Source organism: Misgurnus anguillicaudatus, chromosome 19, assembly GCF_027580225.2.
Source record: "Misgurnus anguillicaudatus chromosome 19, ASM2758022v2, whole genome shotgun sequence".
NCBI classification, from domain to species: domain Eukaryota; kingdom Metazoa; phylum Chordata; class Actinopteri; order Cypriniformes; family Cobitidae; genus Misgurnus; species Misgurnus anguillicaudatus.
In genome coordinates, this window is record NC_073355.2 from 25,854,980 (window position 1) to 25,881,847 (window position 26,868).

At 35.2% G+C, this 26,868-nt stretch overlaps 2 protein-coding genes and 1 long non-coding RNA gene across 4 annotated transcripts; all 3 read left to right on the forward strand.

Moving 5' to 3' along the window:
* Positions 1–2,409: 2,409 nt before the first annotated feature.
* LOC141349153 (uncharacterized) lies at positions 2,410–17,101 on the forward strand. Its single transcript, XM_073856647.1, has 6 exons — positions 2,410–2,657; positions 9,586–9,680; positions 14,071–14,145; positions 15,736–15,792; positions 16,847–16,978; positions 17,093–17,101. Exons 2-6 carry the CDS (start codon positions 9,645–9,647, stop codon positions 17,099–17,101), a joined length of 309 nt encoding a protein of 102 aa, XP_073712748.1. The 5' UTR covers positions 2,410–2,657; positions 9,586–9,644.
* LOC129436060 (uncharacterized) lies at positions 17,084–26,567 on the forward strand. 2 transcript variants are annotated; one of them, XM_073857267.1, is made up of 8 exons: positions 17,084–17,209; positions 17,566–17,586; positions 20,040–20,084; positions 22,337–22,381; positions 22,673–22,717; positions 24,884–24,958; positions 25,524–25,609; positions 25,748–26,567. In XM_073857267.1, the coding sequence occupies exons 1-8, from the start codon at positions 17,176–17,178 to the stop codon at positions 25,811–25,813; spliced, it is 417 nt and encodes a 138-aa protein (XP_073713368.1). In that variant the 5' UTR covers positions 17,084–17,175; the 3' UTR covers positions 25,814–26,567. The 2 variants fall into 2 exon arrangements, with proteins under 2 accessions (XP_073713368.1, XP_073713367.1); XM_073857266.1 differs by lacking the exon at positions 22,673–22,717 and adding an exon at positions 22,996–23,040.
* On the forward strand, positions 21,259–22,045 carry LOC141351072 (uncharacterized). The gene is made up of 3 exons (XR_012359233.1): positions 21,259–21,406; positions 21,689–21,730; positions 22,018–22,045. It is a non-coding gene; the product is annotated as an uncharacterized lncRNA (long non-coding RNA).
* Positions 26,568–26,868: the final 301 nt, after the last annotated feature.

The window sequence follows — 26,868 nt, forward strand, 5'->3', positions numbered from 1 at the left end:
GTTTACTGATTGTTGAGACACTGCATGGTTTGTTTTTGTCCCTGGCCCACACGTGTGTCACGCGAAGCTGTGGGCAGGGCTACAAAAGTGGTCGTTGTATTTGGTTTCGGGGAGGTGCTTCAATTCTACTCTGACGTCATATTTCTCCGAATTCCACACTCGGTTGGTTTGGTGCCAAAAACTGTTATATTTCAGTAGCACGGACGTTTTCAGTTCTGAAACTTGCAGGACGTTCAATTAAGTATGATGACCTCTTATATAACAAATTATCAAGTTAAAATTGAATATTTGATTCACCGCTCCTTTAAGACTTTATGATAATCACAAAACAAATGGAGAGAGCACAAACTAACGCTTTTTTGCTTTGGCTCTATCATTCAAAAAATATTAAAGTTAGATTAACACTCTTTTTACACAATCAATACACAAATCTCTGCTACAAATGAACACTTAAAGTTTGTTTGTGGGACCTACTGTTATCGTACAATTACACCAAAAGTGAGAGGAGTGCAAACGTTACAACTTACCCATAGGTGGGGTTTATTGTAACAAACAAATGTTTTTTGTAGCACCTGCTAGAATGTTTTTGTTTAAACACAAATAATTCAATAACATTCTGTCTATTTATAATTTAGTTTTTATTTCATACATCATTGTATACCTGAGGCTTAATTGTAACCCTGTGTTACAACTAACCCTTCTGTTTTAAAAGAGTTATCAGTGAGTTGCTGACATGTTTCAAAACTGTGTTATGTTTTAGGTAATAAGACAGTGATTAAAATGATATAAGGTTGAATTTGGTGACTTACACACCCAACTTAGAACGCAAGATGAAAAAATTTTACTTTCATGCCTCCAAAACACTGTTTGTTCAATTTCGTAACGAAAGCACATCAAAACTTTTTACAAATTCACAGGAGATCATCTTTTGACAGTAAGAGAAAAGACCAAAAGCACAGATTGCTCAACCAACTCAGCAATGAAAGTGACAAGCTTGTCAAGTATGCCGGCAACTCTTGTTTTACAAGCCCAACTCTTGTACCACTATAGGCTACAAATGCCACTAATATCACTGAGATAAGAATAATGGGACATCTCTAAGAAACACAGGCTTATCACGATATTTAAGAGTCACCGAGGTTGCAGATTAGTTGGATTTTCTCTTCCCTTCATTTTGCCTAATTAAGAACCTACACTTTAAAAATATGGTGCTAAATAGCACCAAAAGCTTGTAATCACAGAGGAACCATTTTAGTGCTATATATCACCTGTGAAGAACCATAGGGGGTGATATAGCACCACTATAGGCACCAGTTCTATATAGCACAATAGGGTGCTACACAGGTACAATTAAAATGGTTCCCCTATGATTACAAGCCAGTGAACCACTTTTAGTGCTATTTAGCACTGTTTGTTTTTAGAGTGTATGTAAGGTTTGGTATGTAAAGCTACAGATTTGTAATAAAGAAAATTGGCGCAAAGCCTAAACATTGATTTATGCATGACGATTATTATCTTAAAGGGGTGGTTTCACATACTGGGTTTAGATTAATCAAGGACTACGCCTTATATTAGGACATTTAGTTTTTACAAGCATCTTGAGACAAAACAATGTCACTACATGACACTACCAGATATGTCAGTACAAGGCAGCTCAAACATGCATTTTAGGGACTAGGATAAGCCATCCTGGAAACTGCCCCATAATGTCTTGCTTGAATTTTTTTCAATAAGTTTTAATTTACTTTAATTAAAGCTTTAATTTAAAGAAAGTATTAAATATTTTATGCTGTAATGAAGTGAAATAAGCCTAATAATGAGTCTCAGTAAGCCAAGAAACTGTTAAGCCATATTTTTATGTGACTGGCAGTAAAGAAAATATGTATGTCAGGAAGATTGATGTGGTCCTGGATGATAGATTGGCAGGAAGGATGAAGAATGAATGGCCATTAAGCCTTTTACTTCATTTAGCCTACATGAAAATACAGTAAACTGTAGTATACGTCTAGTAAATACTTCACTTTATTAATGTATACTATATAATTCTGCAGTATTAAGTATAGTGAAATGATGAATTGTATAAAATACTGTAATATATTTTCTACACTGCTGTCACTGGGGCTTTCAGAAAGTACACATTCGCCCTTAAAGAGTTTGTATAATACCTCAGAGGTAACAGCATCTTAAAGTAGGCTACATATGGTACTAAATGTATATCTGTACTAATGGCTTTTTAAAGAGTACTGCCCTTTTTAAGGGAACATCTGTGTTTACATATTTTTACTATTTTTTTTTAAAGTGTACGATAAGGTTAAAAAACAATACAGTATTTAGTTTTGAACACAACAAGGATTTCAGGTAGATTTTTTAATATTAGTATTTTTTTTTTTAGCGGGCGGGGACTTTTCTAGCTGTTCATACTTAAGGACACGCGTGTACGAAATGTGTTTAAAAGCGCGCAACTTATCCCACGCGTATATTAGCTGCTTGTTTATAAATGTCAATATATAATGACACTATTCACTTGGTCATACTGTCCTTGCTCAGTGTCTGGTATGTTAGGGGATTTTAAAGTCCATACAGGACAAGGGGGGCTTGTTGCATGAAGCGGCAAACCGAAAGTAAAATGTTGCATTACAAGACCAAGCTACTGAAAGGTAAGACGTATGCTTCACAACGTGCTCGAAAAATCAGAATGAAGTGCTTGCTTTTCAGATTTATCTCTGAATTTGGGATTTATTTATTTACGACGGATTGCTATATAAACGAATACTGTAAAAATCTTCACACAAAATATTGAAACCATTGTGCAAATTAAGAAATCATCATGATTTTTCTAATGCTTTTAATACTTTTAAAATTGTTTTATGTATGCTGTCCTCTGAATGACAGATAAGCAGATGAGATCCAGCAGGGTGTTGGATGTGTGAGTTGTTAGCTGTAGACGTTGTGTGCTGTAGACCACATAGACACACTGACGTCCTCGTGAACAGCGCTACCATTAGCCTTGATAAAATTACAGAATACATGCAAGTGAACAGGGGAGCCGCGTTTTTTCTGGATTAAAGCAAAATAACGTTTACATTTCTTAACCGATTTCAAACATTTTACATTTACTTGGAGTGCAAAACACTATTATTAAGCAGTTGCTTGTGGAGTTTTGATTTGGCTTGGTTAATAATGTGACCGTCCTCTTTGAAATACTGGAAAATTATCGAAATAGTGCGTCTTTAAGAAGTGCATTGCTATACTGCTACTGTTTATATGCTATTGCACATTAGTATGATTAGCCTACTTTTAGCATATGATATAAATGTTTCACAGCTATAACTGTTTTACTGGATCCCTTAGTAAGGATTAGTAATGTGAGGTTTTGGAGTAGCATCTATGCTTTTATACTTTTCTTAAAAAAAAAGTAGCCTACTAATTAATTTGCGTGTTATTTAATTTCTGTGAAGGAGCACGAGCTGCCATTTCCACAATAACGTCATCTTTTGTAAAATACCATGTACATTAAATTATATTGTCTTTGTTGTTTTGTTTGAGGATTTAAATAAATTACTTAACCTTTAATAAAATAGACTACAATTGAAGAGTTCAGAATGCAAAATACACTTAAATGCGTCTGACATGTTTTCTTGTAATTTAGCATTTTCATCTGAGGCCTTAATTAAAATATTTGATGGACGTATAATACGTGCCGAGAGCTTTCGATCAATATGAAGAATTTGGTTCCAAAACGAGATAACTCCGTTTTTATTTTATTTTTTGTCAAAACATGTTTATTATTATGTTATCATGTTTTTATTGTGTTTTATTGTGCTACTTAGCTGTGTTTTTTTTTTTTTTAGTTATGAAGGCTTAAATCAAAACAGACCAACTGCGGTTTGATTAATTTAAATGCTCAATCAAAAAAACAAGCTTTTTGATAAATTAAAAAAACAAAAACAAAACGGAGTTATCTCGTTTTGGAACCAAACTCTTCAATATCAGGCAAACTCATTCATGGAGGCGTTTAGAGGCTTTGCAACTGAGCTCCTTAATTGCAACATTCAACATTTTTGTTTTTGCTCTCGATTATGGTAGCACTGGGTGCTGTACAACGTTATCCTCAACGCAAAAACTTAAAAGTTATTTCAATTTCTTGATATGCCTAGGAATTCATTTCCCAAGTTGGAGACAAAAGTTTTGGTAGGCTACTACTTAACATAAATTGTAGATAATTAAAACCGGTTGAGATGTAAACAATATTGCGGTTTGGTTTCGAAAGAGCGCAGCGCCTGCATGAATATTTAGGGCAGCATTACCAGGACTAATATGGCGGCATCACAGACGATTCACAGCAACAGATCAATGCGCTTAATGCGCTGCGTCCAAATACCCACACTTGCGGTCTTGGCTACTCGAGCGCATGCACACGAAAAGAAGTAAATGCGCAAGACTGTCTCGTGTCTTAAAACTGGCAAAACGCAGTGCCCTTAACCCACACTAAATGCACACTGTGTTTCTTAAACGCGAAGATTGTTTCCTTCCTAAGACGCGCCCTATAGGAAGCTCACTGTAAAGGTGATTGGGTTGTTGGTTATTTTTAACCCATAATGGGTGAATATTGCACAGAACACATGCTGGGTAGAAAATGATTAAAAATTACCCAGCAGTTTGGTTAAAAAACTGCACTGGGTCAATTTTAACCCAGCAGGGTGTTCTGTCCAATATTTAGCTACCCAAGATGGCTAAAAATAAACAACCCAGCTATTTTTATTGAATGCTTTTTTGTCATTGTATTACATACAGTATTACATACCAACCACTCCTAATTTCACGCTGTAATACAATGACAATATAAGCATTCAATTCAATTCAATTCAACCCAGCTATTTTTAAAGTGCCGTTTCCTTTCTACAGTCCTTCTGACAGTTCATGGTATAGTTTCCTCATCTTTAAACGCTAAAATGAGTCAAATAAGTGTCCATGTCAACATTTAATGGTTCCCGACCCATTGGTCATGTAATGAAAACTTTAAAGTGAGAAGTTTAAGATAATGCAATGTATCATTCACCACAAAATGATATTACAACTTTCCATTAATTCAGTAATGTGAAGGAGATTCATATGTCAACAGAATTTCCAGTTTTACATTGCGATTACTTACTTTAGAATGAAATTGGGTGACAAAAGTGCCAATTTGATTCTCGCGACTTTTTTTTTGATTATGTGCAAAGTAGGGTAATTTGAAGTAATGATCATCTAGGGCAGTGATGCGCGATGTTTATCGGCCAGAATATACCTTGACCTTTATGCGCACCGAACGCCTTGCGTTTTTTGCCACCTGCCACAGCGCGCGTTTTTGAATGAGCGCTGAGAGCGGAAAAGCGCCCGACCTCATTCGCGTTTTCCATTGTCTAATCGAATGCGGGGAGAGGCGGGCTTTCCGTTGTGGTGACAGAAGTTTACAGTTGTTTGGAACCGGAGACTGCAGTCACTCAGTCTCTCCTGTGTGTTTGTGCACCTCTCACCATCGATCAAGGTCAGAACACGGGTCCTCTTTTTAAAGTTTCTGCTAATATGACAGTTAAAAGCCAAAAGCGCTCACGCTTCAATATTTGATTGACAAGACGGCTGACTCGGTGGTTCCCCAGCAATATAAAAGCCGCACCGCTGCACTACTTTTTTTAAAGAGACCAAAAAAGGCAATGCTGCACGCCTTGAGTTTGCACGCGTTTGGTGTGATTGGTCCAAGACGCATCCTCGCGTTTGAGAAACACCCACTATCTCTTCATAGTAGAGGGATTTGAGTGCATTTGCATTGAGTGTTTATGTGTTCATTTTTATTTAAGAAAAACTTATACAAATTTTTAAGTAGCCTAAATAAAAAATAATATGTTTTGGTGCAAATTGCTGCCACTGGTTTGACATTTTTAGACTTGCGTGTGTCCCACTGGGTGAATAATTGACCGCAAGTGTGGGTATGGGACGCAGCCATACATTTATGATGTAGAGGTAGACCTCGATGATGAGTTACTTTTCCTCTGGATGTTAGTGTGTAAGACAAGAGCGCATTCATGTAATACGAGCGCAAATCTCTCTGTTCGCACCCCGATTTCCTTTGCTCATGTGCATAATGTAAATAACCTGATGATTTCCCTCTGAACTGCCGCTGGCTGCTGAGAAGTTGATGGCTGCAAAGTTGTGAGACTTTGCTGTGCAGTGGCCTGCTACTGCTGCCCTGTCTGACTGTCTGGATTTTTTTTTGGCTTGTTAGCTGTACATCCTGTCACACAGCAGCTTTTAGGCATTATTCTGTTTTTTGTTATATGCCAGAAATGACAAGAAGGCAGCCTCTCGCAATAAAAAGTCAATGACGACGGATGGATTGTATTTCCCCCTCAGTGGGCGTGGTTTTCAGGTTATGACGCGCTGCACTCTGTCTCTATATGAGAAAGCAGTAGCATGGAAGTTAAGGCTGTAGCTAAAACGTGGAATGGATATTTTTAAGCCGAATGGATTCTACTAATGCCGCTTTCAGTGAACAGACATAAAGAGACGATAAAAATGGGTGGGTCCAATATCATTGGTCTTAAATAGTGGGTGGATCTTGTCCCACCCACATACAATGGTTCCGAGCCCCATACTTTGATTAGTTGACTACTTCTGACAGCCTATAATCCCAGCAACACACAGGAGGAACTCTCTGATGCAAGAGTACCAAAGGATGCGCGAACGCACAGTATGCATTTTATGTGCGCACACAGTCACTGAGCAAGAACATAGAAAATTCATAAGAGGGCAGCATATGATTGAGAGTGCGCATCCAGTTTTTGGCGTGCGAGTAGAGAGATTACATGACAGTCATATTACATGAATGTATTAATGCGCTTGCGACATGGAAAACCTGGTGCACTAGTTTGCACAGAGAGCACAAGCTCAGGCCTCCCTGGTGATTCATATAAGGGTTCACTGACATATTTCCCATCCTCACTAGGAACTGATGATCTCTAAGGATTGGGAGAAAGTATTTATAGTAGTTGTGCCGTAGCCCCAGGTGCTTTTTGTGGCCAAGAATGACATCTCAATGTTGAACTGTCTTCTCTTGAGACTAAGCTAACACCAGCCAGTCATCTATTAAATGTAATATGCAGATCCCTAAAGTCTCAGATGAGCAAGGGTTGAATCCATACATTTTATGAAAGTGCACAGGGAAAGTGCTAGGCCGAAGGGCAGAACACGATATTGGTACGATTTGCCCCCCGAAAGCGGACCTGAGAAACGTCCGATGCTGAGGAAGGATGAATATGAGGAAATAGGAATCTTTTAAAGGCGCTCTAAGTGAATCTGTGTGACATTACTTTTTGTTAATGTTTAAACTGTTTCAAGCGTAGCTAACTCCTCCCCCTCCCTTCCGTGATTTCATGAATGCGCCCAACCCACACCCCCAAATCCTTCTTGTCGTTTATTGGCTGGAGCACTTTGTTATCATTTCTGGTGGTAGGTTTGGCCCCTTTGTTTTTATTGCAGTTTGTGGAGGCTGGGCTGTCTACAGAGATTGCGTTTTTTTACAGTTTGATCAGCGGACAGGCAGCAAGCAGATATTGAGGAGATGTTTGCTCTATGTAACAAAAAATGTTTTATGGTTTAAAACCCGTGAATTCGCTTAGAGCACCTTTAAATCTATCATGACAAACCATTCCTTGGACCTAATTGCTGACAGGATCGAAGAAATAGTTAACATTTTGAATTTGTATCTCAGATTGATATGCCTGAGATCCAGGATGGGCCACAGCCCTCCATCTGTTTATTTAACTATAAAACAACAGCTGTAAACCCATCTTGACTCTTGAGGAGGGAAATATAGCCAGGAGAGAAGTGACCTCTTCCTTTAATATTAGTGCCCACCTAGGTGGGAAAAAAAACTTTTGAACCTGGGAGAACAGGACGCAAACTAAATTTTCTAGCCCTACTCTGTCACCTCTAGAAGCCATTTGTCACACTTGGATGTTTTCCCCACTTTTCTGGGGGAAAGAGCGATGAGGCAAAAACTTTTTAAAAGCCATCGTCAGATGTTTTTCTTCTTGGAAACTACATAATTTACTGCTTCTCCAAACAAACCAGTATTGGAATGCGGGCCATCTATTTATTTTATGCCTGATAAATTAAGCCACAGATGTCTTTCTATGGCTATCAGGGCTGCCTGTTTATAGTTTACTGCCAATATTTTTCTTTTTGTTCTACTGGCCAGTCAATATTTCATACCCTAGGATAGTTTTGTTTCATTGATTTCATTTTTTATTCCACTTCAACGCTCACTTAAACTAACTCCTCAGAGCTGGAATAGTGCATAAGACTCCTGGTTGGGGTGGGAGAAGCCATAGTCAGGGCTTTGGTATCCCGCCCGGAAGATATGGAAACAGAGGGGTGAGGAAAGGCCAAAGCCATCTCATAACCCTTAGCGAGCTCCATCTACGAGCCCTATGGTCATTAACACCGTGCTGCCTCAGCAGACACAGGTCCCGAACCGTGAGGCTCACAGACATTGCCTGACCCCTTAAACAATGCCATACGGGAGCAAAGCACTTTCAGTTGTAGCCTCTCACAATGTTCACATGCCTTCCCCTTAAAGAAATCGTGTGCGTGCTTCACTCCCAGAGAGTCAATACTTTTAAGTATCCCTGTCCGTAATAAAGCGAGGAAAGGGAGTAGCACATTGCTCCTTCCTGCTTGCCTTGGCGTCTTGTGCACAGAGGGCTAGGAATTTTAAAACCAGGCCTGTCTATTACTAAATTGTTGAATGTTGTTTGTCCATCTGGTTATAATAGATAGATTTTGACCCATCTTTCATCCATGACCCTTCATCTAAATATTCTTGTATTATGCATATGGATGAACATTTTTGAAAGGGTCAAACAATTAAGACAATATCACAAATGTTCATTATTTCCTCTGATATTGTATTTACAGTTTATTATTTATATTTCCCTATCATGGAAGCTCAATTGTAACTATGTTACAACTAACCCTGCGGTGTAAAATGTTTTTAATCTTCGCTATCAGTTACTAGGAGTTGCTGACATGTTTCAAAAGGATGCAATGTTTTAACAAGACATGAATGTTATATTAGATTTGTTGACTTGGATACGCAGAAGTAAAAAAAGTGTATTGGGAGTATTTTGTGAATGTGAGCGTCTCTTTGTCAACGTGTGTGCAGCAGGCACGCATCTTGACAAGACAGATGATGCACATGCTTTACATGATGCAATGAACACATATTTTGACATGATGAGCCACACGCATGACACTCCGAAAAGCATATTTTGAATTCATAAAAGAAGTCACCGGCCGCCACTGTTCAGAGAGTTCGAGAAAAAGATCAAAGGCACAGATTGCTCAGCTCTGTGTAACTGTAAAATAGCTGTTGCAATTAACCCCGCGTTACTTTGTGCCCCCCACTCTCTCCTTATATTGACAGCTTTGTTTGTTGTTTGAATAAGTTTAATAGCTGATTTTCTCTTGATACTGTTTATTTATATCTGCATGAATGCTCTCTCTCTCTCACTCCTCTCTTTTATGTTTCCCATGTTATGTATTCAGCAAGTTAAATGAAAGACTTTCTTATGGAGCTAAACTCTGATGGTTAACAAGACAACGTAATGAGTGGGAAAGCCTGGATGTTCACATTGTTCACAGTGAGTGCAAATAAACAAACAAACAAAAAAGATGAGCACATACAAGTTTGTATAACAGTAGCACCACCAGTCAGTCATAAAAAAGTCATTTTTATATTACTTGTTACTCTTTTCAAAAGAAATATTAATAATTTACACTATTCGTACTTTTCCAATACTTAAATCTGAAACATTGGTACAAAATAAATGGCCAAAGCCAAACATCTGCCAAACATCTGCCAAACGTAGGCCGATTTTAGCCGACTGAATAAACATCTGATTGTTAATAGTCCTCGTGTAATGCATGTGTTTCTGTAACAAAAAAAGCATCACATATTCCCTTTGCTTAATCCTACTGTTATTGGAATAACATTTCAACCTGCATTTGTCAGTATGTATTTTATTTAAGTCTGCATGTACCATTTGCAGTCTTACCAGGCTACTAGTGTTGCCAACCTTTTCAGCTTGGAAACTAAATTCCACTAGATTACTTATTAGAATGTGACATTGCAAAAATCTTGTGATAACCGACTGTCATTTATACTGTGCTAAAGTCTGTCTTGCTAATAACTGTGCCAAGCAACTATTTGAGCAGTGTTCATGATCATACATCCAACTGTCATTTCAAAACAATTGAGAAGCAAACAATAAGTGATTGGTCCTGTAAACACTGTTTTTTACGTATGCAGCTCTTTCATGTAATTCTGATCTGAATGTGCTGCTGTACTGTACAGAGTAGATAAAGACAGATTTACTTAATCGACCGGAAAGCAAGTAGTGGTAGTGGGCATTACAGGCCTGCATATTTGTGTAGCTACGCTCTAAAAACAAACGGTGCAAAATTGCACTAACAGTGGTTAACTGGCTCGTAATCACATGGGAACCAATTTAAGAGCACTTATGTAGCACCTGTGTAGAACCATATTTGGTGCTATATTGGTGCTATATCACCTCCGGATGGTTTTTAGGTGCTTTATAGGTGCTATATAGCACTAAAACGGTTCCCCTATGATTATGAGCTTTTAGTGCTATTTTTTAGAGAGTATATGGCACATCCAAAAACACTAGATTTGTTGCAAGGTGATTGTAAATAAAGAGTCACTAAAGGCATCTTAAAGGGACATTCCACTTAAAAAAAAATAGGCTAATTTTCCAGCTCCCCTAGAGTAAAATATTTGATTAACGTTTTGGAATCCACTCAGCCGATCCCCGGGTCTGGCGCCAGCACTTCCAGCATATCCTAGCATAATCCATTAAATCTGATTAGACCATTAGCATCACGCTCAAAAATGACCAACAAGTTTCGATAGTTTTCCTTTTTAAAACTTGACTCTTCTGTAGTTACATTGTGTGCTAAGACCGATGTTAAATTAAAAGTCGTGATTTTCTATGCAGATATGGCTAGGACTATACTCTCATTCTGGTGTAATAATCAAGGACTTTGCTGCCCGAAAATAGTCCCCTTGGTTACTTTCAATAGCAGGGGACTAATATTATCTTAATGTTAAACTCTAGGGGAGCTGGAAGTTGGAAGCAAGTGGTAGCTTGCTGCGCAATGCTGAAAACACATCAGGCATGCAACACTTATAAAGATTAATCTGCGGTGGGAATGATTGAATTTCCACTGCAAAAGTAACGTTGTTAAGAGCTTTATCTTAGAATAGTAATGGTACAAATAAATTAAAATAAAAAAAAAATGTAGTAATTGTGAAACTAGTTACTTCACAAAGATATGTTATTGCTGTAAGACATTATAAGTAGGGGAGAGTGGGGCCGAAAGACATTTTTTAAAACTTAGTAAAAACTTTAGACAGACATAAATTTTTGCTGTGGTCATTAACGCACAAATGTGATCTATCAATAGCAGATTGTACGAATGTAGAACGACTTCCGTATAATTTCACTTTGAACACAAGTTGCACGTTGTTACTTTCAACTTGAGGCGAAATAAAAAAAAGTACAAGAAAGATTTTGGTGATTTATTAAACTTTGACCGTGTAAATATGTAAGTGCAAACATATTTTTTTAAATAAAAATTTCAGTTTCAACAAATGTTTCAAAAGCAGCCTGACAGTACAAACTTGAATTGTTAGAATAAAACGTTTTTTTCAATAGTATTAACACTATGAAAATGTAATTAAATTAGTATAATATAACATAATGTGCAACAATAGCAGCAGGACAAAAGTAACAAGTGTTACTTTAGTCCCAAAATAAACTCTGGACATTTAAACCCAATTTACTTTTAAACTGAAATCTCTGAAAGTCAACCACATCAGGATATGGTACAGCACTAAATAACCTGTAGATTCATCAGTACTGTATGTAACACATAAAATAAAAAAACACAACTTGTTAGAAAAAAGTCCGCTTCAATAATTCACCTTTCATGATCGAATAAAGCTTTCCAGACATAACCTTGGTAAATGATCACAAAATCACAAAATAATTGGCAGCCCTATCAAGGGTTACCTACTAAACGTGCTGTCATAGTTGGAATGCAAATGTAGTCAGGGCTCTAAGAATATAGTTTTGTTGCCTTTGTCTCGCATTACCTTCGACCCCGCCTTCCCCTAAAGCATTCCTAACTGAGCACAAATACACCATATCAGTGGCGAACCGTGAGTACTTCAGCTGGGCCTTCAAAATATGCAATGAAGTGCAAATGCCTCTCCATGCGCAATTACGCATGGCGCAATAAATGAAAGTCACAAATTTAATGGATAGGTTCTACTTACTACACCGCCTTAATTCTTAAAAACAGGAAAATGGAGACAAGTGAGCATGGGGGAAAAAACACCAAAATAAATTGAGAGTAGTTTGTTTTTCATAAATTTTAAAATTCTGAATATAATACTAGGCTATTCGTATTTCGTTAAATCATACAGTGAACGTGTAAAAATTCTGAGCACGCAAAGTTAAATTACAGAATAGGCATCGTTTGCCTTTAAATGCAGTTTTAAAGTTTAAAATTACTTTAATCTAACTGATAAACACAAATACAGACTCTGCTGCTCTGTAAATTTGCATTTAATTTTAGTTTTTTGTAAATATATAATATTTAGCTGTAGGATAGCTTGTTAGTCTTTTTTCATAAGGGGAAATATAGCACCCTGCGTTCTCAGTGCACCTCCTTGTGGCTTATAACTGTTATATTTTGCGGGCTCGCAAAATCCCTAGCCCGAGCCCCGGTGAATGTTTTTGCATTCTCTGAGATTTAGTTAGGTAATTATATTGTATGTAATTCGGCGTCGCCTGCAGTCATTACTATCCTCAAGTAAAACTGTCAGGAAGTGAAAGTATAATTAAACCCATTATTTTTCTCGTGTTCACGTCTGATATGCGCAGCGCAGCTGCACGCGCATCTCTCGGCTGTGCTCTTCACGAGTACCCGCTTAAGTAATTTCGTTTTTACCTCAGCCCTATCAAACTAGCCACAACGTCAATCACGTTTTCTGCCATTTACCTCAACCACTCTCACCGCAGAGATTCGGGCCATTAGACGGTCTATGATTAGGACTTCTTCTTCTTTGGTGTTTTACGGCAGCTCGCATCCAGCTTGTTGCATGATTAGGACTTCATGAAGGCTTACAATGCTTTGTTTTTTACCCGCCCACTTGAAATCAAAGCGTGATTGGTCGATTTGCCCGTCACTCTCCACACCAAAACACATAGCTTGGCCTTCCTTGGGATTCTTGAAGTCCTAACCAATGAATGAGCCAGTTTACCGGGCCTTAATAGAGACAGACGATTCTGATTGGATATGAACCTGACAGTAAGCTTAACGTTAGAACATAGATGAGAGAAAATATATTACATGTATTAAATTAAATTAAATATAAATTTAAACATGTAAAAACATATTTTTATTGAATACTTTATTATTTATTAGTATTATTATAAAAAATATTTTTATTAATTTTTTTAGGCCTTCTCTGAAGGCGTAGAAGGCCCTGAAGGTTCCCCACTGCACCATATGCTTTATAATGCAAATTATGAAGAGTACACTTACTGAGTGTTGTTAAAACATTACGGGGTTGTTTCCCGGACAGGGTTTAGATTAATCCAGGACTAGGCCTTAGTTATTTTAAGACATTTAAGTAGTTTTTACAAACAAACCTTACAAAAAACATTACTGGTGTGCATCTTAAGACAAAACAATGGTACTGATATATGTTAAAATATGTCAGGCCAAGCTGTTAGTCTGGGACTAGGATAAGCCCTGTCCGGGAAACCGCCCCTACATCATATAAGTACCATGATAACATCACAAAAAATCTAAAATTTAAAATTTTGATGGATTTCTCCAAGTGTTGGGTTTACATTTACCAAGCTGTTAACAATTTAAGATGATCATTGTCCTAAAATGGTTTTTGCCTTATCTTAAAACATGTTTTTTTCTTCTTCACAGACAGCTTTACTCATCACAAGTCATGTTCATTATGCTCAGTCTGAATGTTATCCAGGTGATTTAGTGTCTCACTTGGTAAGTCTATCCAAACTACTTCACTATTTTCCTGTTCTGTATTTTACACAGCATTACTTCCAATCAGGACCATTGCCACAACATACAGAATGGGGCCAAATAGTTTTCATGGAGGGTGGGGGCACACTTTTTTATAATGTAGGAAACAGGCATTTACCAATAAACACTGTATTTGAAATAGACCAAGTTCCATATTACAAAAGAACACCAAAACACAAGGCTGTCCAGCCTACAACTACACAAAACCCATTTGCCTAATGCCTATACCAGTGGTTCTCAAACTTTTTCAGCGTGCGGCCCCCCTTGTGTCCAGTGCATTTCTTCGCGGCCCCCCCAAAGAAAATGTATGACAAATTTGTGCTAAAATGTAACATTTTTATGAAACAAAACATATAAAATGATTCAAAGTAGTGCTGTTGGTTAGTAGCCTTATATATTTTTTTGTTTTAATTACACAGAATTCATGATAAATTAATGTATTTTATAAAATCTCATCAAACTGGGGCCCCCCTGGCACCATCTCGCGGCCCCCCTGGGGGCCCCGGCCCCCATTTTGAGAACCACTGGCCTATACACTATGTAAACACGAGTCTTTATGTCCACCAATAACATATCTAGACATACCAGATAAAAATAAACATGTATGTCTGTAGCATACAGTATTACAATGTACTCACCATTGAAATAGCTAAAGGTGGCGGGCCTTGAAGTGAAATTTCCTAAGAACTTTACCTTCCCACTCCTGTAAAATTTGTGTGTGAGGTTTTATACAAACGTGAGCTGATTGAGCTGATTAAAATGATGATGGCACAATATTAGATTTTAAGACTGGATGCATTGCACAGCTGAACAAAGGAATCATGAATCATATATAAACCTGTATGCTAACTGTATAACCATCTTGTATCATTTACATCTATATATCATACTACAGCCAAACTGCACATTCTAATTTTAATAAACAGCACTATGTCTTAAACAAAATCTAAAAATATTATAAGGTATGCGGCTTGAGACTTGCCATTGGCTGTTGTATTTGAATAAATAATTAGATGGTACAGAAAAAAGTAGAACAACAGGATCAAATCGAGTGTTTATTTACAAACGTGCAACACTAAACAGGCAGACAGATATATTGTGATTTTAAAGGAGGTAAATGGCGATGATAACAGATGATATGGGTGATGGCACAGATAGCAACTTTCTTTACAGACAAAGATAAAGACAATAGACTTTCCTGAACTTGACAATAGACGTTGGACAATGGACAATGATGAGGAGGAGGATGATAAAGGCAGATTATGAGCACAAGGATAGTTTTTACACAGTAGACTCTAGGAGATTTATGTAGAAACAAGATCAGACAGTGACTGAGTAAATAGGGAGTGCTTTTGTAGTTCAGGCAGGTGATGGAGAACATGTGACGGACCTTAATAATCAGGTGAAGTGGATGGTTGAGGATGAGTGAAGGAAGAACCTGGTAAATCCGTTACACTGTGAAAGGATTAGGATTATTTTGGGAATGTTTTAATTGTTATTTTTTTTGGATCATAATCAACTGACTTTACATGATTTTTTTTTATTTTGTAGTATTACGAATTATTGAAAGATCACTGGTTTCAAATTAAGAAATTCTCTGACTCAAAGGTAAGAACTTTAACATGATGAGGTTTTTCTTTATTATTATTATTAATTATTATTATCAGTATTTAGTATTCAGTTATTATTGTTATTAGGAGTACTAGTTATAGACCGTTTTACAGCTCACGTAATTAAATAGCCTGCGCGCACATTTCGGCAACAGAAGTGGTGTTATTCCCCATAGAGACAGAGCGCAGTTATGCAAAATTGAAAACCACGCCTACTGGGGGGAAACAATCCAACCGTCTCCATTGACTTTGTATTGCGAGAGGCCGCCTCCTTGTCATTTCTGGCTTATAACAAAAACAGAATAATGCCTGAAAGCTGCTGTGTGACAATACGAACGTATTCCTGGATTTTTTGGCTTGTTGTCATTTCTGGTACATATTGTCCCACAGCAGCTTTTAGGCATTATTCTGTCTCTGCCACAAGCCAGAAATGACAAGGAGGCAGCCCCACACAATACAAAGTCAATGGAGACAAATGGACCGTTTCCCAGCGGTGGGCGTTTTAGATTATGATGCGCTGCGCTCTGTCTCTATAGGTTCTTACGTGTTAGCAACTCAGAAAGTTTATTAAAACAATTTCCCAGCATCAAAATATCTGGTTGTTGCGTTTGGTTGCACTAATATAATATACGTATATATGTATTTGACAACTTTATTTTTGGCCATGATAATGTCTTCTATCCACTCCACTATAGTACACAGATCTGGTAGCTGTGTTGAAAAAGTTGATAAAGTCAACTTTTTAAAAATAACTTTCTTCATCTGTGTTGCTTCTCTGCTGATTCTTGCCATACTTCCGTTGCCTAAATGCGCGCGCATATGCTACCACGTCATCATTGTGTACAAACAGTGAAAGGGTCTATAGCAATCCCAATAGGTTTTTGTAACTGCAGCTATAAAGATCGTATTGATCTGGCAATCTAGAGAGTAATTCTTCAAATAAGAATTTGCATTTCAGTTTATGTAGTTATTTTATCTTTTAAAATGATTACAGTTTGTTATAATGGTCACATTTACTGTTTAATAAGTTTGTTCCATGATTGTTTTACTAGGAGCCCCAACTTCTTTCAGTAATAAACACTCTGTGTTCAAATTGGATAAGAAACCCGGACAAAGAGGTTATCTGTAATAAAGAAAATTACAAGTTCCAAGTTATTGCAACTTTTGAAGGAATGTTAGAAGCGGTGAGTATTCATGAAGTGCATGTATTTTGTCACTTTCTGTCTAAGTAATTGGGCCTCAGATATCACAACTAACTACATGTTTCTTATTTTCTTCTCTTCAGTTATTTGGCACAGAAGACATAGAACCACTGTGTGACAAATACAACTGTACTGATGGCTATGAAATACAATTTGTGAACAAAACTACATTTGGAAATATGTATAAAGAAAATTGCAACAAATCATTATTAGGTATGGACTGATTCAGTTTTCCTCTTATGTTTTACATTAACTCATAGTATGGCCATCCAGGATGAGTCTCATTGGCTAGGCTATTATACTACAGTAAATGTCTGATAAATAGAGTAAAATGTGTTGAATAAATCTGAAAATGTTTCACTCTGTATGTAGCTGAAAAAATTTCATTCGTCAAAATATCTACATAAATATGCATACATGTAGAGTTTTATGACAGTAAGTGGTTTGTGGAAATGTGTGAAGCTCCATGCAGATTTTTTGATTCAATGGATAAATTGTGATTTTCATTTTAACATAACTCCTAAACTAAAACATTGTCTTTGTCTACTTTTTAAATTTCCATCCATCAGGTCTAACATGTCCATCTAAAAGTAAGTTATTTTACTTTTTTCACTTTACTTTTACCACAGAGTATCTCTTTTTACAGTATCTCTTAATTGAGTCAAATGCAGTGGCGGCTCGTGACTGCTCTTCCGAGGGGTGCAAATTCAAGATATGTGTTCAGAGTGTCATGTGTGTTGCTCGTGTTTTCAGGGTGTGTGTTTGTTGCGTCGTGTGAACCATGTGCATCACGTGTTTTGTCAAAATAAGTGCCTGCATGCTGCAAAACCGTTCATTCACAAAATACACGCAAGACACTCCCTTAACAGTAAACTGACATGAGATTATGTGAGTATCTGACAAACGCGAGCGTGTCTTTTATCAAAAACCCTTTAGACACATCTGCAGCAGGAACTTATTTTGACAAAACACGTGATGCACATATGTTGACTGGACGCACCACACACGTATTTTGAAATTACGAACCACACACATGATGGGCTACATACATGTTTTGACCAACTTTGCACCGTGCGCCCTCAAAAAAAGTCACCGGCCGTGACTGGTCATATGATCTGATTTCATATTTTCCTTTGTCTTTAAAGTGTTAAAATGTGTTTGTGCATATAGACGATCTGTAAGGTTGAAAAGATTAAAGTCTCAAACCCGAAGAAATATTATTTTTTTTAAAAGACGCTTTTCTATTGTCTGAACCAGTACCATGCAGCTCGACTTAGTTTGCCTTATTGGGTATAGTTTGCGTTTCATTGAGTTAAGTACCGTTTCAGAGTGGGTGTGCTGCCTAGTGCCTACTGCTGTGACATCGTACAAAAAGGTGGGAGCAACAGAGCATAGATGGAATGCAATGCCTCCCATATATTCATTTATTTGTGTCCACCACAAAATCAAAATTGACCACCACAGCAAATCAATTTTTTGCAGTTATTATCACTGTATCTCTGTCTCACATAACAGTTCCTGTAAAGACACCCGTGGTGTTAGTCGATGTGCTCCGTTGAGCCTCATTTAATTTACAAAAATGCTGTGCATACATGCGGACGTGCCGTCTGTGGAAAACACTGGAATGGTGTTCCTGATTCTCAGCCTGTGCATGTTTTTCACAGCTAAAAGGGAGTTTGGGAACATACAACAAAGTATAGATGACAACATCACTGATTTGCTCAAGACAGCAAATGCACGAGGGTAAAGCTAATCTTGTATTTAGCAGTGACGGTGATAGTGATGATTCTCTTAGACCCGTCAGTGATCTACAGTGTTTTCACATCACATTTTAGTTTCAGCTCAGCTCGCTTGGAACCTCAACTGAGGTGGTACTAAAAAGTATTGGATACTACGTACTGTACCCAGTGGAAAAAAACACAAAACTGAGCAGAGTTGAAACATTCCGAGTGGTACTATTCAATGAAAAAGCGCCAAAAGTGAAGGCTCATCCACGCCTTCCTAAAATGCCTTATTCAAACATGCCCCACAGTTGCACGTCATAGTGTGGGAAATTTTTTTATAACACCGCCCAAATGTATACGCAAAGAAAGAAGGCACTTTTTTGCACTGTAGTATTGTTGCCGCACCGCTATGCAGTATTGCTTTCAGGACCAGATATGCCAAATATAGTAAAACGCGTAACATTTCCATGACAAGCTTGAGGTATTTGGCCAAACACAAAGTACTGGATAGCAGGCAAAGTAGAGCACCCTGCCCTTTTAATCGTACAATGAGCCAAAAGTTTTGATGCATTTCAGAAAGGTGGGGCATAGAGGGGGAACACTAATGTACTGTATGTACACTGTAAAAAAAATCCGCAGAAATTACAATGTTATTGCAGCTGGGTTGCCGTAATTTACCTTAGATTTTAATTTTTTGTTATTTACTGGCAAGAGTTTGTTCAAAGTTAAATAAATTTTAAATATTAACAAGTCTTTATCTTTACAGAATAAAACTATACAATAAAAGCCTCATGCAAAGCATTCTGGGAACCAGAAATCATCATCAACCTTTTTCTGTTTTTTGCTTCAGATTTTGTTTCCCAGAATGTTTTGCTTGATACTGTTTTTTAGTTTTACTCTGTAAAGACAAAGACTTGTAAATGTTTAATGTTCATTTAACTTCGAACAAAATGTTGCCAGTAAATAACATAAATTTAAATCTACGGTAAGTTACCGGCAACCCAGCTGCAATTTCTACGGATTTTTTTACAGTGTAAAAAATTATGTTTTTTAACCATAAACCATGTAAACACGTTGCATTACACCAAATACACAAAATAGAGTTATTTTTAGCAGCGTAATATGACTCCTTTAATGTGAAGATGATTGTGTTAAAATAATGTTTGACACCAAATTCTTTAACAGCATAATTAATTGTTAATTGTCTTCTTATAATTAAAAATGAAAATGTATCATCTTTGATAACTTAAAGTAATGTTTTGTTGGAAGTCAACATCCACTACAGATTTGACTGAAATTTATAATAATAAATCACACAGGCACACCACCTTCAACATCAGCTACAACCTCCACTGTCTTTACAAGTAAGCAAAATCAGAATATTATATTTTTTAATCTTATTTTCACAAGCATACTCAGATTATAGCACAGATATTTTAAAGTTGAAATGAAATTGAAATGGAAAACTGTAATTTTTTGGGAATATTGTGTTTTTTTTTTTTTACAAATGACTTACAAATTAATTGTCATGAAAACTAATTTCTTCAGTTTTATTATTTTGCTTAGTCTTATCATCTTTAATAACTTCAAATGTTTTGTTGGAAATCAACATAACAATTTGACTGAAATTAACAATAATAAATCACACAGGCACACCAACTTCAACATCAGCAACCTCCTCTGTCTTTACAAGTAAGCAAAATCAGTATATAATATTTATTTTTATCTTATTTTTATTTTCACATGTATTCTCACATTATAGCACAAGTTTTTAAAGTCGAAATGAAATTGAAATGAAAAACTGAAATTTTTTGGGAATATTGTGGTATTTTTTTTTTACAAATTACAAATTAATTGTCATAAAACAGATTTTTTTCAGCATTTATTTTGTTTAGTTTTAAAATCTTTAATAACTTCAAACAATGTTTTGTTGAAAGTCAACATAACAATTTGACTGAAATTAACAATAATAAATCACACAGGCACACCACCTTCAACATCAGCAACCTCCACTGTTTTTACAAGTAAGCAAAATCAGTATATAATATTTATTTTTATCTTATTTTTATTTTGACATATTCTCACATTATAGAACAGGTTTTTAAAGTCGAAATGACATTGGAATGAAAAACTGTAATTTTTTTGGGAATATTGTGTGGTATTTTTTTTTACAAATTAATTGTCATAAAACAGATTTTTTCAGCATTTATTTTGTTTAGTTTTAAAATCTTTGATAACTTCAAACAATGTTTTGTTGAAAGTCAACATAACAATCTGACTGAAACTAACAGTAATAAATCACACAGGCACACCACCTTCAACATCAGCTACAACATCCACTGTCTCTACAAGTAAGCAAAATCAGTATATAATATTTATTTTTTATCTTATTTTTGTTTTCACATGCATTCTCACATTATAGCACAGATATTTTAAAGTCAAAATGAAATTGAAATAAAAAACTGTAATTTTGTGGGAATATTGTGGTATTTTTTACAAATTACAAATTAATTGTCATGAAACTGATTCCTTGCAATTGTTTTGCTTAGTTTTATAATCTTTGATAACTTCAAATAATGTTTTGTTGGAAGTCAACATCCACTACAGATTTGACTGAAACTAATAATAATAAATCACACAGGCACACCACCTTCAACATCAGCTACAACATCCACTGTCTCTACAAGTAAGCAAAATCAGAATATATTTTTTTTATCTTATTTTTATTTTCACATGCATTCTCACATTATAGCACAGATATTTTAAAGTTGAAATGAAATTGAAATGGAAAACTGTAATTTTTTGGGAATATTGTGGTATTTTTTACAAATTACAAATTAATTGTCATAAAACAGATTTTTTCAGCAATTATTTTGTTTATTTTTAAAATCTTTGATAACTTCAAACAATGTTTTGTTGGAAATCAACGTAACAATTTGACTGAAATTAACAATAATAAATCACACAGGCACGCCACCTTCAACATCAGCAACCTCCTCTGTCTTTACAAGTAAGCAAAATCAGTATATAATATTTATTTTTATCTTATTTTTATTTTGACATATTCTCAGATTATAGCACAGATATTTTAAAGTTGAAATGAAATTGAAATGAAAAACTGCAATTTTTTGGAAATATTTTGGTATTTTTTTACAAATTACAAATTAATTGTCATAAAACTGATTTCTTCAGCAATTGTTTTGCTTAATTTTATCATCTTTGATAACTTTAATGTTTTGTTGACAAGTCAACATCCACTACAGATTTGACTGAAACTAACATTAATAAATCACACAGGCACACCACCTTCAACATCAGCTACAACATCCACTGTCTCTACAAGTAAGCATATTTTTTTATCTTATTTTTGTTTTCACCTGCATTACTACCTTATAGCACAAACAGATATTTTAAAGTCAAAATGAAATTGAAATGGAAAACTGTAATTTTTTGGGAATATTGTGGTATTTTTTACAAATTACAAATTAATTGTCATAAAACAGATTTTTTCAGCATTTATTTTGTTTAGTTTTAAAATCTTTGATAACTTCAAACAATGTTTTGTTGAAAGTCAACATAACAATCTGACTGAAATTAACAATAATAAATCACACAGGCACACCACCTTCAACATCAGCTACAACTTACACTGTCTCTACAAGTAAGCAAAATCAATATATTTTTTATTTTTTATCTTTTTTTATTTTCACATGCATTCTCACATTATAGCACAGATATTTTAAAGTTGAAATGAAATTGAAATGAAATACTGTAATTTTGTGGGAATATTGTGTTTTTTTTTTTTACAAATGACTTACAGATTAATTGTCATGAAACTGATTCCTTAAGCAATTGTTTTGCTTAGTTTTATAATCTTTGATAACTTTAAATAATGTTTTGTTGGAATTCAACATAACAATTTGACTGAAATTAACAATAATAAATCACACAGGCACGCCACCTTCAACATCAGCTACAACATCCAATGTCTCTACAAGTAAGCAAAATCAATATTTTTTTTATCTTATTTTTATTTTCACATGCATTCTCACATTATAGCACAGATATTTTAAAGTTGAAATGAAATTGAAATGGAAAACTGTAATTTTTTGGGAATATTGTGGTATTTTTTACAAATTACAAATTAATTGTCATAAAACAGATTTTTTCAGCAATTATTTTGTTTATTTTTAAAATCTTTGATAACTTCAAACAATGTTTTGTTGGAAATCAACATAACAATTTGATTGAAATTAATATTAATAAATCACACAGGCACACCACCTTCAACATCAGCTACAACTTACACTGTCTCTACAAGTAAGCAAAATCAATATATTTTTTTTATCTTATTTTTATTTTCACATGCATTCTCACATTATAGCACAGATATTTTAAAGTTGAAATGAAATTGAAATGGAAAACTGTAATTTTTTGGGAATATTGTGGTATTTTTTTACAAATTACAAATTAATTGTCATAAAACAGATTTTTTCAGCAATTATTTTGTTTATTTTTAATGTTTATGATCTATTTTAAAATAACATTTTGTGTATTTGGTGTAAAACAATGTGTTAACATGGCTTAGGATTAAAAAATAATTTTGTTTTTCACACCGACACAACCATAGACTGTAAAAAAATGTGGACGTAGTGTCCGTGATATCACCCATACGTTTGTAAAATGTAGGCGGTGCCTGCCATGAGTTACAAAAAAACCACTCCCCTCACAGTTGTCATGAAGGGATAAATTGCTATTTAGACCAAAAACACTTTTTGTACCAGGCTGTAAACATATTATTTTCTGTTGTAAAGTTGGTCATTTTAAAGCAACACTATGTAGTTTCCATGTAAAAATGGCTTACAGCTCCCCCATGTGGTTGAAAAGCGCAACAGTGCCTGGTATCAGACACTCTTCTGCAGGCAGGGGGAGGGGCGGTCTGTGTTTCCTACCCTCCACCGCCACTTTCAGAGTGTGCTTGTAGCAGCTAGGAGGCTGCTCAGGTTGCAGCAACAGTACAATTTGTCCAGTTAAAAGTTGTTCTATCACTGAAATAATTTTAGAGACATTATTTAAAGGTAAAAAAACTACACAGTGTTGCTTTAACATGAATGTTTATGGTAATTGACTCCTTTATGGAGCCAGCCTCTAGCGGCCAATCGATTAATTGCAGTTTAAGTCACTTCCGTATTGGCTTCATCAGAGAGATCGGAAGGTTGCCCCTCGGATGCAACACGTTGTGATTGGCTAAATACCTCAAGCAAAGGGTCTTAGCCACTCTAAAATTAGTCTTAATATACCAAACAATCAAATATATTTTTGAGAAGATTTATTTATTTGTAAAACAATTAATTCAAAAATAATAATGAAAATAATGCAAAATGCAGGACATTTCGAGGATAAAGAATAACGAGTTTATGAGGCGTTTAATTTGTTTTGTGTGCATGCGTTGTAACCGCCAGTGGTGAAAGTCAGGGGGTACATCCCAATTCAGGGGCTGCGACCTTACAATGCCATAATTTGAAGGCCAATGATGTCATCGGACCACAACGAAGGCTGTCCCAATTGGAAGGCTCCTTTACATGCAAGCCTCCAAATATTACCTTTTTTCCCCCTGAAACACAAGCCATCTGGGTTTTTTAAAATAAACATTCAAAACAGTATTAAATAAAAGTGTATTTTTTTGCAAATTTAAGGTCCATTGTTTTACTATTATAAATTATGTTTTAGTGATGTGAATTAATATTATTGCTGTAATATTGTGGATGTTGTGTTTTACTTTTGTATATTTCTAAGGTTGGTGAAGTATACATAGGGTAGTTTAATCTGCATACAGGTAAATGTGTAATTTCTTAATTAAAATAAAAAATAATATCTGGCTCCATATTTATTTTTAAAAGTAAACGACACATTTTGGAATACAAGGTCTATATTTTTGCCTTCATCTAGTTAACAGTAATACTGGCTGTGAATGATATGATGCTAACAAGAATATAAAGTTTTCGAATGTGCCATTGAGAAATTTGTCATTTATCATAACGTCACCTGAGTTTAACCCAGTGCACTTACACATTTTGTAAATGAAACATACAAATTTGATAGACTATAAACAACAAATTTGATAGACTATAAACAACATTCAACAACTTGTTTGCTTTTATAGATGGATCTTCAAATGCTGGGGAGAATAGCAAACAGGTGGAGAAAGAGTTCGAGAGACTAAAGGTGTCAGAGAAAGGTAAGAGATGATTAATAAAGTGAATGTAGCAGTTTCATAGTCATGATACAGATTAATAGCCCTTAAAATAAAAATCATTCCATTATTTACTCACCTTTATGTGGTTCCAAAACATAACATCCTCCAATTTTTTTAATTCAAAGGGGTCATGTATGATTTATGTCAGTCATATTTAGAATAAGTGCAGGTTTTTGGTAGTAATTTTATGAATCCGGTATGCATGCTACATGCATGCATAATACAACTGGAAAGTAAAAATGTGATTTATAATGTATTAATAATTATTAATATAATAATACTGGTCCCAATTTGCAAAAAGGCATTACAATGCTCTCTTCACATCATCATTAAGGGCTAAGCCTCACTAAGAATGAAATTCTTGAACTGCCCCTGCTCAAGCATATGGTGAAAAGTTATGCCTCATATAACCCGTTTAGTCAGACAGTGATGTCAAAAGGGATTTGTTTGTGCATGTAATTTTTTTATTGTTTCAACCATATTTCCTGATATGTTTTGTCTTAACAAATCTCATTGTAACATATTACATAATTTTTTTCATGTACAGTTATCTTCTGGTTCCTTGGTGTCACTTTACTGCTGAACAGCATACTATTTTTCTTGTTCCTTCACGAGAAGAATTTAAATCGTCAGGTAATATGATCCAAGCATTTGTGTTGTGGGTGTGTAGGTGTATGTAGAAGAATGCTTTTGCGTGAGGCTTTTTAAATTACATTGATCTCTCATCAAATATAATAAGTTTTATCTATGTATAAACTCTTTATTTTTTAGAAAAAACAGAAGAGAGGGACGAGTGATATAGATGGAAGCAGTCTAATTCAAGAAACAGAAGTATGAAACAGACTTTGAAATTTTCTCCGGGTTCAACATTACTCCACTTGTATTAATACTACAAACTGTATAATCCTATGCATGGCAGTGATATCTTTGAAAGTGCAGTTTACACAATCATTAACGTGGATTTAGCATACTACCAAAGATGTCCATGAGACTTTCCATTTTCATTCTGTGTCTGTGTTCTTCTGTAGCAGTGATGTTTCTCCTAAATTTTGTGAAAACACATCTGTTATCTTTAATCAATTAATGCATTGTTGACTATTCACTTTATATTGTGATAAGCTTGCATTGAAAGACATAGCTTAAAATAGGATTGTACCAATGAGGTGTACCAAAGTATTGCCAAATGGTTGAGCTGGAGTTTCTTTAGAAAGGAAGAGAGAGGGAAAGTGTTTTTCTAACAGAAAATTAGTTAAAATAAAACTAATTTTGTTAAAATAAAGCTAATATATACTGCCTTTTCAGCAGTTTTTTTGTATTTTATACATTATCATGATATATGTTTATATTTTGATGCATTTTATTTTTGTGTAAGGGAACTTAGAACATATATTTGCAAGTATTCTGGGTATCTCAGAATAGTATATATTATTTGTTTTATGGGCTTATGTGTAAATACTGTGGACATTGTACGTGATATTACACTGTTTTGCTGCAAACTGCACCACCTTATAAAGAAGTGTGATTATGTTTATCTATATAAAATGGCATTAAGCAAGTTCTTAATAAAAAATTAAATTACTTTTTAATTTCAGTCTTTGAGTTTATTAACTTACCAAGATATGAATGTTTGGTTGTTTTTAATCATATTATAAATGTTTTGCCTGAGATTGTAAGGCCATAGATAATGACTGAATCATAAACCTTAAAATGTATACAATTATACAAAGTGGGGTGTCTCTTTTGCAGGACATTTGATGTCCTGCCCTGCTGTTTAACTATTAGCAATGTCTACATTAAACCAACATTTTGTACAAATTATTTACCAAACCATTACATAAACATGTCTTGTTATTCATCTGTTACCGACTTTACCGTACGCTATCAGTATTGCC

What these genes read in the sequence shown, in the direction of transcription:
- LOC129436060 (XM_073857267.1), top strand. Translation starts at nt 17,176, where the DNA reads ATGTATAAAGAAAATTGCAACAAATCATTATTAG. An exon ending in AACATCCAATGTCTCTACAA is followed by an intron (nt 22,718 to 24,883) that starts GTAAGCAAAATC and finishes TTGCTTTTATAG; the next exon opens with ATGGATCTTCAAATGCTGGG. An exon ending in AGAAGAATTTAAATCGTCAG is followed by an intron (nt 25,610 to 25,747) that starts GTAATATGATCC and finishes TTTATTTTTTAG; the next exon opens with AAAAAACAGAAGAGAGGGAC.
- LOC141349153 (XM_073856647.1), top strand. Translation starts at nt 9,645, where the DNA reads ATGAGTGGGAAAGCCTGGATGTTCACATTGTTCACA. An exon ending in GGATGTTCACATTGTTCACA is followed by an intron (nt 9,681 to 14,070) that starts GTGAGTGCAAAT and finishes TCTTCTTCACAG; the next exon opens with ACAGCTTTACTCATCACAAG. An exon ending in AGAAATTCTCTGACTCAAAG is followed by an intron (nt 15,793 to 16,846) that starts GTAAGAACTTTA and finishes TTGTTTTACTAG; the next exon opens with GAGCCCCAACTTCTTTCAGT.